This window comes from Heliangelus exortis, unplaced genomic scaffold (genome assembly GCF_036169615.1).
Source record: "Heliangelus exortis unplaced genomic scaffold, bHelExo1.hap1 Scaffold_135, whole genome shotgun sequence".
NCBI classification, from domain to species: domain Eukaryota; kingdom Metazoa; phylum Chordata; class Aves; order Apodiformes; family Trochilidae; genus Heliangelus; species Heliangelus exortis.
This window is the reverse complement of record NW_027285952.1, coordinates 19,699-35,028: the sequence shown is the minus strand read 5'-3', so window position 1 is coordinate 35,028 and position 15,330 is coordinate 19,699. Positions and strand designations below refer to the sequence as shown.

Below are 15,330 nucleotides of genomic sequence, written 5' to 3'. Positions count from 1 at the left end.
CATCCTGGCTCATCATAAAAACCTCGTGAGGCAGTTAATCAAGCATGGTGCCAAACTGGATGCCAAGAATAAGGTAAATGTTTCTATTTCTTCAAGAAGTCCTTTCAGAACGTTGCATCAAAATTTTTACAGATTATTTTTTTTTTACTTTGATTATTTACATGATGCATTTCTCTGACTTTTCAGAAGGGCTGTACCCCACTAACTCTTGCTATCACTGAAAAACATGAGGTGATATTAGAAGATCTCCTGAAAGCAGGAGCTGATGTGCATGCTCGAGATGAGCATGAAAGGTAAGGGGTTTATCCAGGAGAAGGAGGGGGGGCTGGAAGAAGGAGGGGGTCCAGGAGGAGGAGGGGATCCAGGAAGAGAAGGGGATCCAGAAGGAGGAGGGGATCCATGAATAAGAGGGGGTCCAGTAATAAGAGGGTATCCAGGAATAGGAGGGGGTCCAGGAAGAAGGAGGGGATCCAGGATAAGGAGGGGGGTCCAGGAAGGAGGAGGGGGCCCAGAAGGAGGAGGGGGTCCAGGAAGGAGGAGGGGGGTCCAGGAAAGCAAAGACTTTGGTTTGCTCCTTGAGTGTTTATCCAAATGTGTTCATTGTAAAGGAATGGAGAAAATACTTCTGAGAGCAAGCAGGAATGAAAATAATGACTGTGTCTGTGTCAAATGATCCATGGCATTGCATGTTTTGAATCTTTCAGAACCCCACTCATGATTGCTGCTTCTGTTGGGGAGATGTATTTGGTCAAAGTTCTCCTTTCTCACGGTGCCAATATTTCCCATGAAGACAAAGATGGGAGGATAGCTGTGGATTATGCTGATCTTCATGGCCATTTACGGTAAACTTTGAACTTTATGATTAGAATAAATGGTGTGGTCTCTTCCTCTTCCAGTAAACCTCTTCCAGTCTTATTTTCACACCTTAAAGTCTCTCTTCCCTATTCCCTTTTTATCTTCCTTTGGGAGGGTGGAAGGGGGGGTAACCAGAGCAATTCTGTCACCTGGTGTTTGGTTAGAACTGAGATTATCTCAGGTGGTTATGTGTGCCTAAAAGGCAGGCTGAAAAAATGTTCTGAGCAGGAGTTAATTACTTGGAAGGTGGGAATGTGCATTTATAGGGCGAATGTGACTGCAGGGAATGCTGGAGTGAGTTCTGTGTGTATTACCCCTAACAAATACTGAGGAGTTTATGAATTTTTATAAATATTTGCAGGGGGGGGAGGGGGGTGGTAATAAATTGGTGTTAACTGTTGTGCCAGCATGTGGTTCTTTTTACCAATTTTATTTCCTCTCTTTCTCTGTCCAGTGTAAGTCAGTACCTGGCAAAACTGGAGGACACAGCAGAAGCTCCTGCAGGGGATGCACTTGGATCTCCCGAACAGGCAGGAGCTGCTGGAGGGATAAAAGAAAAACCAGACCAGGAGAACAGAGGAGAAGCTCCTGCGTGTGATACAGAAGATCCCAGCATAGTCATCACTCCTGAGCAGGCAGGAGCTGCTCCAGTTTTTTGGGGTGCACCTGCTGTGGACAGAGGAGGTAGGATCCTTAACTATGGAGGAGCTCAAGAGGAAAATGATGTGGCCTTTTCTTGAGGTGGTTTGGGAACGTGCTGATTTGTTACTTTTTGGCCTTGTCAGGGCACCTGTGATTTGTTGGCAGGGTTTAACATTGGCCCAGCAATTAAACTGAAATAACAGAAGCTCACTAGTAATTCCCCTCCCTGATGAAGAAAGGAGAGAGAATAAGGGAGTTATGGGGTGGAAACTAAACTACACAGCTTTAATGAAACAGTAATGATAAATAGAAAAAATTACTAAATATATACAAAGATACAGGAAAATTGATACCACGTTCCTCCCACCTCTCCCCCAGTAACTCTCACGTCACCACCGAGGCTGCGGGGCAGCCCTCGGAAAGTCCAGGCTGGAATCCTGGACTCAGCAGCAGTTGGGAGCTGGAGGCAGGAACACACAGATCCAGGCTGGAATGGGTCAGGACCATAGGCAGAGGAACGGATGGAATCCTCCCAGGATGCTGAAGCAAACCGGGAGAGGGGAAGCAGGAAAGGCAGGAAGGGGTTTGACCCTCGTGATCCCTCAAATTGGAAATTTGAGGAAAAATTGTCTCAGAAAAGTCACTGTTAGCAACAAGCAATGCAGTGCCTGTGTGTACTGTCTCTTCTGGAACATAGTTTGATTTACAACAGAAATGATGCTTTTTTTTTTTCCACCCTCAGTGATTTTTTTAATAAAAAAATTACACTGCTTTGTGATCAAACACCCAGCTCCTTCAGAGAGTGTTTAAAATCCAGTCTATGCTTAGGAGAACACAGAGCCCTAGAAGGATCCTAAAGAAGTCATTTTTTAATATAAATGAAATGTTGTCACCTCAGACTCTAGACAGCGACCTGTTGTTCTTTGAGGTTTTTAAAGTGTACTGTTTAATTGCTGGCATTTCAAATCTAATGTCAGCATGTCATTTAATCTTTGAACAGCCACAGAAAACCTTTGTGAAGGAGGCTCAATAAGGTGAGACTTTACAAACCCCTACCATTTGCTTGAGGGGTGATTTTAGAGACACAGCACTGATTTTGCTTTGTTTTTTAAGGAGCTCTGAGACTGAGATGAATGATATCACTTGGAAAGATTCTGAAGATTCACTCCTTTTTACCCCTAAGGTATGGTGCATTTACAGGAGAAGTGTCCTTGAAAAATAAATCTCTTGAAGGCAAGTTTTCTCTGGGACTGAAAGAAACAGAAGTTCCAGCCAGCATTTTTTTCTTCTTAGAAGCCATCTCTGGCCTTTCTTCTGCTGTCAGATTTTGCTGAAAAACCTGTAGCTGTGGCAGAGAAAGCAGTAGATTTGTGGTTTGGGGCCAAAAGTCATAGGTACACAGTCACATTATTTTATTTCTTCCTGTTCATTTGGATCAGCATCTGTTGCAGGGGGATTCTGCAGTGATGGGGAACTTGAGTGTGGCGGCTCAACCCACTCACTAATGCTGGAGATGCCAGCCAGCATCTTTAGTTTTAAGATGATTCCATTTTCCTGCACTGATTTAAATAGAAATAATGCATTTTTCTGCTGTGATGTTTGAAATTTAGGGATAATGCAGAGGCTGATTTGTGCAGTGAGTCTGGTGATGCTGAGAGTTCCTTGCAAGTAAGAATTCTGAAACTTTGAGAGCTGAATTTTACTATAGCTGAATTTTACTGTAACTGAAATGAAGCTGGGCTGAAGTGGGGAAGGGCTTCTCAGGGGCTGTGAAGAAGCAGGGCTGAGACTGCGGACAGCAAGAAATCCTTTCTGCTCCTCCAGATTTCCATGGAAAAGCTGAACGCCTTGTAAATGAAAGCTCAGCAAAGTTTCCCTTTTTTCTTTTCAATAAAAAAGCCTTTTTCAAGGAGTCATTTAAAGGCAAAGAAGATGCTTGCTTCTGCCCTTTTAAAAATCTTCTTTCCGTTGAACTCTTTTCCTAAAAGTTACCAGACCTGAAAGAAAAGCAGAAGAAGGAGGAGACGGGAGGCAATGGTGACCTGCAAAGCCCTGCAGCATCTGAGAATGCGAAGAAGTCTGTTGGCAATGGTGGCCTTCAAGTCCCCAAGGCACCTTTAGAAGTCAGCACTGGTGAGAGAACTGAGTTAGGAAATAGAATCAGAAGTTGGAAGGGACCCATCAGGTCCAACTCCTGTCCCTTTGTCTTTGGGCACCCCCAGAATCACACCTGAGAGCTTCATCCAAAACACTTCTGGAGCTCTGGCAGGTTTGGTGCTGTCACCACTTCCCTGGGGAGCTTCTTCCACTGCTCAGCTGCCCTCTGGCTGCCAAAAATTTTCTGATGTGTAACCTAAACCTCCCCTGATTCAGCAGCTTTCGCTCCTTTTAGTTCCTTGTCTTGAGATGTGGGAATCTTGTGCTTTTCTGTCTGAATTTCCCCATGAGGCTGATTTGGCATCATGTGAGCAGTCAGAGCCCAGCTGGAACCAGGAGTTGCTGTCTTCTGGGTGCTTGGGTTTCCTCTCTGGTCTCCAGCTCCTCGCCCCTTTTTCTTTGCATCCACATTTTCCCAAAAAGTGCATCCTTCAGGATTTAGACCTCATGGGGTGGCTTAAAGGAGAGCCCTGCAAGTGGTCTGAGCAGCCTAGGAAGCCACCCAGCCTGAGCCTTGTGTTCATCTGCTGGAGATTTAGATGTCCATCCCCTGAAATAAAAAGGGTGTTTTGTGTCTTTGTGTCAGTGGGAAGTGATAGCAAAGTCTCTCTTCTTCCCTGGGGTGTAGGTGCCCCAGCAGCCCTGGAAGCAAAGGAACAGGAAGATGAGGATTCTTCTCCCTGGGATTCTGAGGTACTTTGTGTGAAGGACAGGGAGGTTGCCATGGGGGGGCTGGGGAGGGTAGGAGGGAGATCCAGGAGCACCTGAGAGCTTGCTGGAATTGGAATGAAGCTGGGCTGAAGTGGGGGAGGGCTTCTCAGGGGCTGTGCAGGAGCAGGGCTGAGACTGAGGACAGGAGGAATTCCTTTCTGCTCCTCCAGATTTCCATGGAAAAGCTGAAGGCCTTGTAAATCAAAGCTCAACAATTTTTCCCTTTTTTCTTTTCCATAAGAAAACCTTTTTCAAGTAGTCATTGAAAGGCAAAGAAGATGCTTGCTTCTTCCCCTTTTATATCTTCTTTTCCTTGATTTCTTTTAGGAAGAGTCACCTGTAGAGGAAGTAAAGCAGGAGGAGGGAGGCAAAAGTGAAGAGAAAAAAGCTCCAGCTGCCTGGATTGTGAAGCACCATGTTTTTCATGTTGACTCTGAAATCCCCAAGGCAGCTTCAAGAGACGTCACTGGTGAGAGAAAGGAGCTGGGAAACAGTGATGCAATTCTTTCTCTATCATTATTAAATGATGTTTTATAATATAAAAGGTGTTGCTCTCCAAGTGGTGGAGGTTCCTTGTATAGGAGCTCAGTGTTTGCTTCCTCCTAGCATCTTGATACTGATAATTTATGCCAGTCTCTGTTGTGCCTTCAGTGGTGTTATCTACAAATGTTCCTTTGCCACCAGGAAAAGCTGAAACCCCGTTACAGGGTGAGTGAGAGATCATGGACCTCGGAGTAACAGGAGTGGTGCATTTCTGGCCCTTAATCCAGAATCTTTCTTTTTTCCATTAAAATGAAAGTTGCTCCAGAAGAAAGGAACTCACAGAGGTGCACGTGAAGTTGCTATTGTGATAAAATGATTCACTCCAGCAGCTCACAAATTTTAGAGGGTGTTTTATTTTGTTCTCAGCCTTTTCTCACAACCATTAAAGATGCACTCTAGGTGTAAATAAGTAGTATGAAGTCATGCTGTTTATAAAAATCTGTTTTTCACTGTAGGTGAGCACTCTGGCTGTACCTCCCAGATAGCAGCAGCAGCTGAAAAAGAAGTTATCAAGGATGCCATTGAAAACTCAGTGGTGCAGGTATGGAAAGCCAAATATTTTTGAATTAGAATCTTAACTGTAAAATTGTATTAAAAGCTATGGTGAAAAAACGGTAAGTGGATAATGAAGGGAGAGTCCTGGAGAGGAAGAGTGAGTCTGAAGTGAATCTGGATCCAGTCTTCCTATGGTGTAAAATCCTTGTCATGATGTTGGATATTTTTTCTTTTGCTGCTTTGTTTCCAGCTGGTTTCCTTCAGTTTTTTTACCATTATTTTTCCTGTTGTGCTGTGCAAACAAACAATACAGTCAAAAGCATCTTTTCCCCTGCAAAATGCATATTCAAGTGAAAAGGGAGAATTTTCAGTAACATGCTGATCTGTTGGATGAAACGTGGCTTTTTCTTTTTGAGAGAAAAAGCCTTGAATTTTGGCCACCTTTCTGATGCTTTCTCTACCTCTGCAAAACATGTGTGGGTTTGGCCATGTTAAGAAGTGTTTGAAAAAAGGAATTTTTTTGCAGTGGGATTAAGGCTGGCATCCTCTGGAGTTTTCTGTAAGAGCTCAAGTGGAGCAAATTACTTGGAATTTGGGGCATGGTTTGGTGGGCATGGTGGTGGGTGGTTGGACTTGAGGATCCTGGAGGTTTTTTCAAACCTTAATGATTCTGGGGTTTTATGACTCTGTCCACGTAGGAACAATTGGCCCAGGCCCAGAGGGAAAACCTCTTACTCCGCCAGCAACTGGAAGACAGGAAGCAGCAGCTCACCCAAGAAAGTGTAGTGACTGTTGCTCAGGACTTCTTTAATGACATTTTCAAGAATCTCAAGGCTGATACTGAGCAGAAAGTTTATTTGTTGGAAGAGAAAAACAAGGAGCTATACGAAAACTGCAATGTCTTAAGGAAACAGGTCTTTAGATGTGAGGTTGACAAAGTAGAAGCACAGGTGAAGTATACAGTATTAGCAGTGCTTAAGACTATTAGCAGTATTTTGGGGTTAATTTCTGAGTTTTGGGGCTTCTAAGGGACCTGGCTGTTCCTTAGAAAGTCAACTTCAGACACCAACCTAAGCTTTCTCTTCTCTATTTTATGGTGCGTGGCAATATTTAAATTTCTTTGTTCTTTGTGGCTCTGTGAAAGACCAAGAACTGCACAGAAGACTCTTGAGGACCTCAGTTAAAGTTTTTCTGCAAAAAACAAGTAGGAAACGTGCTCTTCTGCAGAGCATTCCACAGCCTCAGGCAGAGCAATGATTTCATTTCTTTAAGATGGAAAGAGGGGAAAGAAATCCAGCAGTGCTGTCAGTCATTTTACTCTGTGAATCACTTTGTATTCTTAGTACCAAACTAACATACACATGCTTGTGTATGGCTCAAGAAGAGTAGTACTTGAGGTTGTTTTTTTTTTTTATTCAAATCCTCCTGAGGAGCTCTTGGTAGTTGAGGTGCTCAGCATTTGGCTACCGACAGCAGGCAGATTTTTCCTGCTTTTTGAGTTCAAGACAAGGTCTAATTGTATAAATCAACAAATTAAAGACAGAATTAATGGTCTTATAATTTTCCTCATGCTCATATTCATTAGTGCAAGATCAGAGTACTGCAACAGGAGCTTGCTGATGCTCTGAAAAAGCTCTCCATGGTAGAAGCTTCGCTTGATGTCGCCACGTGCTACAGAAGGAACCTGGAGGAGGCCACGCTGGGCTTGAAGAAGGAATTGGCAGAAAATAAATCCAAGGTACAGAAAGTTTAGAATCTAGAATAAACTTCCTAGTGCTAGGGGGGGGATGATGTGTGGAGGAATCACAGCTTTTTACAAACGTAGTGTCAGGGTTTAACACTGGCCCAGCAATTAAACTGAAATCACAGATGCTCACTATTAATCCTCCCTCCCCTCCTTTATAAAGAAAGGAGAGAGAATAAGGGAGAGAGACTGATGGGTTGGGAACTAAACTACACAGCTTTAATGAAACAGTAATGATAAAGAGGAAAAATTACAAAATATATACAAATAGACAGGAAAATTGATACCACGTTCCTTCACCCCCTCTGCCCCAATAACTCTCACGTCACCACCGAGGCTGCAGGGCGGCCCTGGGAAAGTCCAGCCTGGACTCCTGGACTCAGCAGTGCTTGGGAGCTGGAGGCAGGAACACAGAGATTCAGGCTGGCACGGAGCAGGACCACAGGCAGAGGAACAGATGGAATCCTCCCAGGATGCTGAAGGAAACAGGGACGGGTGAACAAGGGGAAGCAGGAAAGGCAGGAAGGGCAGGAAGCTGGCTTGGCCCTCGTGATCCCTCAAATTTACCCTGAGTATGAGGTGTATGGGATGGAATCCTCTGTTTGGTCAGTTCTGGCATCTATCTTGTCTGTTCCTCCCCAAAGGAGGGCTGAAGGTGGGACCTCTTTATTCCTCTTGGAGGGTAAAACGTTCCTCAGAGCTGAGCAGTGGCGTTGGTTCTGCTTTAACTATAAAAATCAAGTGTTATCAGTCCCAGAAGCAGACACTGTCTGAGAAACTTGCTGTTAATTTCAGCAAGTGTAACTACTTACAAGAGACTGAACTGAAAGCAAAAGTACAAGACAAAAAATCCCCTTTATCCTGGCCCAAACCAGGACACTTGGTATCTTTGTCTTTGACACAGTCCAAGGTTTGTATGTGGTAAAGTGCTCTGCAAAAGAGACTGAGGTGTCTGTCACTTATTCCATGTGGTTTGGCCCAGAAAGTTTTATCTGATTTCTGAAGGACAGTAGAAATAACGGACTGCGTTTCTATAGAAACAATGTCTGCATTACTATAGAAACAATGTCTGCATTTATATAGAAATAATGTCTGCAGTAATGCTGCATTTGGGCTTCTTGCTGCTCACTGAGCTTCCCTTACTTGTAACAAAGAACTCTTTTGGTTAGAAAAGATCTTTAAAATGAGGTCCAAGTGTTCCCCCAGTCCTGCTAAGCCCAGTCCTGTCCCTCAGCACCACATCCCCACATCTTTGAAGTCTCCGTAGAGATTGTGACTCAGCCGCTGGTTCCAGTGCCTGACAACTCTTTTGGGGAAAATATTTCTCCTGCCCCTTGTTGAATCTCCTACAGCCCAGGTCCCTCTAGCAGAGCTTCCCGGCCCTCATCAGATCAAGCCTCCCACCCAATTTGGTGTCATTTGCACCTAATCCCCTCATCCACTGATAAAGATGTTGAAGAGAACTGGTGCAGAGCCCTGGGGACCACCCTGGGGACCACCACTGGGTTTAACTCCATCCATCAGCATGCTGCCAATTCTGATTGCTTCTGGAACTTACCCTGCATGAATATAGGTATATCCATAGATATACAAGGGGGATGTGACGTCCCTTTAGGAGAAGGATGAACTTTTTAATTGCTATTTTCAAGGGGGGGAGCAAGCGAAGGGATCCAGAGAGTGCCTGAAAGGAGTGGGAGGGTAAGTGTCAGTTCTTACAGTGGAGAAGATTGTGTAAAGTTACATGGTTTGTGTTCATTTCCTAGGAGGAGGGAAGGTATGAAATGTACTGACAGCTCTTTGGGTAGTTGGTATGTGCAGACAGAGGCATTCCCTGAGCTCTTCAGCATAAAAACTCAGGTGAGTGCTGTGGAATCTTGCTGTTCTTTTACAGCTGCAGGAGTTGGAAGAACATCTTCAGCATGAGCATTCAATTTGTGACTTGAAGATTGCTCTGGAAAATAAGGAAAGAGAAAAAAGAGATTGTTTCCAGAGACTGGAAGACCTCCTGTTGGCATCTTCTGGGAGAACTATTGCAATGAAACACCTGGAGGGACGGATACAGTGGTGAGAGAGTGGCACAGGGGACCAAGGTGTCTGCTGCTGTCTGGGGTGGTGAAGATGCTTCTGTTTGTGCTTTGCCTGCTGTTCTTTAAGAATTGGTGCTCTGGTGGTTCCTTGTAATAAGAACTGTGTTTCTGTTTAAGCCTTGAAGCTAAAAATGCCCGACTGCAAGCCACAGTTGTGCAGCAAAACAGTACAATTGAAACCCTTCTGCAAGGCTCACCCCTGGTAAGCTGCTCATAAACTGCTGTCTTTTTCCCAATTGCTGTGGGGCCTTTGGAATATTTTTATTTTTTTCTGGGTTGATGTTTGGACTCAGTGATCTCAGAGCTCTTCTCCAAATTGTGGGATTCTGAAATCCTGGCCAGGAGCAGAGGGGCTTCTGAAAGTGTTCTCTGTGTTATTCTTTCCCTAGAGCAAAGTGGCAGGGTGAGTGGGGGAATTCCTTCTTTGAGGAAGCTTTTTCTCTATCCTGTTCTGTCCCACAGTGTTCCTTCCTTAGCAGCTTGGATAAATAAGTGCTGAGAGGGAGGGATTCTTTCTAAATAAGAAGAATTCTTCCCCGTGGTAGCTCCTGGGTTCTCCCTTGGTTGCTGGAGGATGCACAAGTGCCTCAAGGAGTAAATCTGTGCCCCCGACATTGGGCAGGTTGAAAAAAAAAAGGTTCCCTTTTTAATTTGTGGTGGGTAAAAGTGTGCTACCTGCTTCAGGAGCAGGCAGCTTCCCAGGACAGAATGGAAGAAATCAGAGCCCACGACCACGAAGCAGAGAGAAAGCTGCTGCTCAGCAGAATGGGAGACCTGAAACAGGAATTAGAGAGTGAGAAATACACCCTGAGAGAGAGCATTGTCCTAAAGGAAAAATATGAAAAGCTGTATCTGGAGGAAGTGAAAAAGAGAAGATGGTTACAAAATGAACTGGAAAGGTAGGTACATGCTTTTTGGAGTGGTAACAAGAGTTTCCTTTTTTCCTCCTGTGTTTTCCTGCTAGGGTTCCTCTTCTACATCTGGTCAGCATTACATCTGTAAGCCTGAGATGGCATATTTGTGAGGAAGGTTCCTTTAAGCCTCCCTCTGTCTTAATATCTCTTGAGCATTCCAAGACTAACACCACTAATCGTGGAATTAATGTTGGTGGTTTTTTTTTAATTAATTGTACTTTACCAGTCAGCCTTTTTGCCAGTCTCTAATAATTTCCTCCTTATATTCAGTGAGTGGCAAAAAAAAACCAAACCATGAATTTTATGTCCTGTACTGTTTGAATAAGGATGTGCCCTACAGAGAACAGAATTTAATTCTATGAAGGAAGAAAGTGAATATTTTTTTTTTCTGGCTTCCATTTGAGGCTTATGGTTTGAACTTTCCATGGGAAAGGGTGTTGTTGCGCAGGTGTTCTCTGCCTTTTGGAAAAAACTGTGTAAGCACAGAGCATTCGCAGATTTGAAGCTCTCATGCTGAGAAGTCTCAAGTGTTGGTTGCTGCTCCTTGTGGGAAATGTGACTGCTGAGAAATCCTAAAAAAAACCTCAGCTGTTCAGGGTGTGGTCACTCCTAATCCCTTCAACTTTCACAAGTTGAATAATAACCAAAGACCTGGGAGGGTGGGGGGAGGGTAACTGGGCCAAAGTGACTCCCAAAGATAACTCTTGGTACGTCTCTGATTTTTTTCAGAGTTGAGGAAAACCAAGGAAAAGCCAAAAGAAAGCTTTGTGGGAAGCTTGTTCTTTCCCTTTCCATCAGTGAAGATCTGGATGTCAGTGCTGGGCAGTGTCTGGGACATTCTGGGAACACTCTTTCTCTAAGTTCAAGTTTAGGAGGAAGCTTCCCAAGTTCACCCACAGGAACAGAATCCTTGGGGAACAACATTTGCACCCATTATGCAGCTCAGGTAAAAAATGTGAAATCCCACCCTTAGCATCTGTAAGCCAAGTTGTGCTTTTTAACCTTAAAGTTACAACTCGTTTGTAGTGATTACTCATGGTGTAACTCCTCCTCATCACAACACTCCGCATCTAGGTGTGGTAGGGGTGAAGAGTCTTGGTTTTGAGGGTTGTTCTCTTTTCCAAGAGCACTCAGGGTTTTGAGGAGTTTTTGAGGGCAGTGGGAGCTTAAAAACCTTGCAGAAAAGGGGGCAAGTGAATTAATGCTTGGGAAAAAGGAAAGAGCTGCCAGTTTCCAAGGGGCAGTCTTTCCCTTTTCTCCTTTTCTGCATAAGGAAAAAATAGAAGTAGAAATTTAGAGCAGTTTGGCTGAGAGAAGAGCAAGAGGGAGAGAGGATGTGAATCAAAATCACCTCTTTGCCTTTGCTTGGGTGGGGGCATCTCTTTCCATTGTTAGCTATTGGCTTGTTGGGTGGGAAATGTGATGAAATATTCTCAGGAATCGGGTCCCTTGGCTTTCTGTGGAAGTTGGCTGAGAGGTGGAGGTGTAGAGCAGCTGCTAAGGGGAGAAGATGAGGTGCATGTCCTGTGCCCTGTGTGCCATCTGCTTTTTCTGTTTTGAAAGTCTGAGAGTGACAGAAAGAAAGAGAAGGAAGAGCTGAGCTGCCCTCTCCAAGTGCATCTGGACAGAGAGCTGGAAATAAACATGGAAGTGGAGGAAGAGTCTGAGAGGTGGGGCATGTTCGTATCCCTGAGTACAATTCAAGCTGAATTCAATTTGAATGTAGAACTGGGTGTGCAGAAGAGTTGGTGAGGAAATTCCATCCTCATCTTAGTCCTAGCAAGACTCTGCTCTCCATGAGATGAGAGCTGCCAAAGGAGGTTTCCCTGCAGGGAAAATCTGAATTTTTCCACAGGTGAAATTTGGAGCCTCCAGGTGTGGCATAGGAATGCTGGATTTTTGTCTCAGTAATTTCTGTTAAAGACAAAATTTCTGTAATGTTTACACAACAATATGTGAAAAAGGCTGCTTGTTGTTCCTTTGCTTCATTGTTTTCTTCTCAAATGTGCTTTGTAGCTCTGAGAGCTTCTCAAGCATTAAACAGATGGTAAGGGAATTTGGGGAGCGAATGTCCCTGCATGAGTTGAAGAAAGAAATAAAGGATGTTTATTCTGAAATGGCCAATGAAGTTGCTAAAATGAACACAAAGGTGAGCTCTGATTTGTGTGAGGCTTTTTGGTGGTGGTGGTGTTTTTTCTCCTGGAAAAACTCTTACTCTTTCCCAAGGCTTCTTTTCACATTGTTAATTTTTTTGTTTGTTTTTTTTTCTGAGCTGTGTTTTGGAATGGATTTGGCTTTCCATGGTGCTGCAGCAGTAGATGAGTGTGCCCAAAGTTTTTTCTTCTGGAAAAACTGTCTTACTCTTTCCTAACGCTTTCCAATTGCTTCCCTGGGCAGGACGCTGTGAGGTGATGCAGAAAATGTTGTGGAATTTGTTTCAACCCTGGTTTCAGCCCAGTGGAATTTGTTTCAAACCCTGGCTTCAGCCCAGCCTTTCCCTTCTCCTGGGCACCCAAAAAAGTGCTTTTTGAGGTGGTTATTACTGTTTGAGTAGCATGAAAGAAAAGTCCCCTGCCCTGGCAGGGGCTCATGATTAGGCCAAAAGTTTCTTGAGTTTTTGTCTTCCAAGAGAAAGAGTTATTTTGGATGACAGGGAAGGTGATTACATCGAGGCAGAGTTAAATAGAATCACAGAAAATTATTAAGGGTTGGACGGGACCAGCCTGTGCCAGTGCTCTGTCACCCTCACAGGGAAAAAAAAAAAAAATCTTTTTATTTATATGGAACCTCCTATTCTCAAGCATTCATTGTCTCTTTTCCTGTCAAATAAATCAAGGTTCTTCCTTCTGTTAGAGCCTCTTTCAAGTGCCCACCACGCCAGTTTCCTCCCCTTTTAATGACTGACAGGATATCAGGTTTGATGTTCAATAGATACAGAAAATTTTGCTTCTGGAGGGGGGAAGAGAAGGACAGAGCTGTAGGTGACCATTGGGACCTTACAAAAGGCTGATATTTCCTGCGCATTTTTTAAAACAGACTGCAGCTTTCACCTAAAGAGGAGAATACATCTTTGTCCTTCAGTAAAAGCCATCTTCTGAACTAATATTTAAAAATTTCTCAGTGTAGAGGGAAAAAAAAGATGGTGTGTTTCTCAGTGCCATAACGAAGCTTGAGTGTGTTGTAAAAATTCCTCTACAGCATGAGAGGTGGTTTTTGTGCTGAAACCAGGAGGTTTGGCTGTGTTTGACTTCCTATGAGCTTTTCCAGTGCTTTTCCAGGAAATGGGAAAATGGGGAAAATGCTGCCAGTTTGGTGCCTACTGCAGGAGAAGGGCTGGGAACCTGAGGAATCCTATCAGAAATGATGTTATAGGTGTTCTTGATTAAAAGGAAGCCCCTGGTTTCACTCTGATTTTAATACTGGGTCAGCAGATGATAAATCCAGTCCGGGTGCCCAGCCCTTTACCAATATTTTTTCTTCTTTTGGCTTCTGCTGAGTTCCTTTTCTTGTGTGTGTTTTTTTCTGTCTACAGCTCGACAAACTTTCTTGCCAGCTGAAAGAAGAGCCTAAGGCAGGCAGGATGGGAGGAGAAACACAAAAGTGGACCAGCAAGTGGAGATGAACACCCTGAAAAATACAAATACACCCTGAGAAAGAGCGTTGTTCTAAAGGAAAAATATGAAAAGCTGTATCTGGAGGAAGTGACAAAGAGAAGATGGTTACAAAATGAACTGGAAAGGTAGGTACAGGCTTTTTGGAGTGGTAATAAGAGTTTCCTTTTTTCCTCCTGTGTTTTCCTGCTGGGGTTCCTCTTCTACACCTGGTCAGCATTATGTTTGTAAGCCTGAGATGGCATATTTGTGGGGAAAGTTCCTTAAGACACTTTGCCTTCATTAGAACTCTCTTAATTTCTCTTGAGTGTTCCAAGAGTCACAGCAATGATCATGGAATTAATAGGGTTTTCTTCGTGGATTCTGTTTCCAAAGGGAATGTATAGCAAAAAAGATGAATTTCATGTCCCTTATTGAATAAGGAGAGGCCCTGCAGAGCACAGAATTTGATTCTGTGAAGGAAAAAAAAAAAAATGTCTTTTTTTGGCTTCTATTTTATCAGTTTGTCTGAGGTTTCAGCTCCCCATGGGAAAGGGAGGGTAGCTCAGAGTTGGTTTTCTCTGTGTTTTGGAAGAAGCACAGAGCATTCACAGGTAGCTTTGAAGCTCTCGTGCTGAGAAGTCCCAAGTCCTTGGTTTGATTGCTAATATATAAGCTCTCCAAAACCCCTCAGGTCAAATTCTGGGTTGGGTCACTCCTAATCCTTTTTTCAGAACTCAACAAATAATCAGAGACTATGAGTAACTCTGCCAAAGTGTTCCTGCCAGAGAGAATTCTTGGGATGTGTCTGAATTTTTTCAGAGCTGATGATGAACTACCAAAAGCCAACACTGCACTCCATGAGAAGGGCATCAGAAGAAGCATTTCAGTCACAAGCAGCTTGGAGAGCAGAATTCTGGGTCCAAGTCCAGCTCAGCTTTCAACTCACCTGGGACATCCTGGCAAAGAGTTTGGCACTGAACAGGAATCTAAGTCCAGTTGGTGGGAATCTTCATTTGATCAAAGTTCTCCTTCATTGCAGTGCTGATATTTCCCAGAAAGACTCTGATGGGCTGATAGATGAGGATTATGCTTTTATTCACAGCTATTCCAAGCCTCCAAACTTAAAAATTTGCTGTCGGGTCACTGATCACGTTATTTCCTTACACCTCCCACTCCACAACAAGCCCCATGTTCTTCTCCTCAGGATTTATGCTGCAACCCTCCAAGCTGACCAAGTCAAAAGTCAAATTCTACACCAACCCTGCACTGCCTCCCCCAGAAAGTTCCTGCAGGGAAGTTTTGTGCTGAGCAGAACCTCACCATCCCCAAAACTCTCTTCCAACAACCTGGAAGCATCCTGGATCCAAGCACTGGCACCTCACTGACTGTGTCTTAGTGTGCCAGAGAAATGTTGGCGATGTCCGTCATAGCTGAGCGATGCCTGGTGCAGAATGTTCTACAGACCACTGCCTTGTGCCATGCAAACTTACCCTCTGCTTGAAGCCCAGACCTAAGAGGGGTGGCATCCCAGGGAGGAGGCTCAAAGTGAACCATCTTCAAAAGGTACAGTGAGAAACTGCTTCCAGGTA

The 15,330-nt window shown here is 44.0% G+C and overlaps 1 protein-coding gene across 1 annotated transcript; it reads left to right on the top strand.

Annotated features, from left to right (window-relative positions):
* The first annotated feature begins 23 nt into the window (after positions 1–23).
* Positions 24–14,990, top strand: LOC139790749 (ankyrin repeat domain-containing protein 26-like). Its single transcript, XM_071732605.1, has 15 exons — positions 24–73; positions 187–293; positions 705–842; positions 1,310–1,539; positions 2,498–2,531; positions 2,611–2,680; positions 2,937–2,978; positions 3,486–3,630; positions 5,364–5,449; positions 6,102–6,353; positions 6,989–7,141; positions 9,039–9,211; positions 9,352–9,436; positions 9,919–10,133; positions 14,561–14,990. Exons 3-15 carry the CDS (start codon positions 715–717, stop codon positions 14,784–14,786), a joined length of 1,839 nt encoding a protein of 612 aa, XP_071588706.1. The 5' UTR covers positions 24–73; positions 187–293; positions 705–714; the 3' UTR covers positions 14,787–14,990.
* The last annotated feature ends 340 nt before the right edge of the window (positions 14,991–15,330 follow it).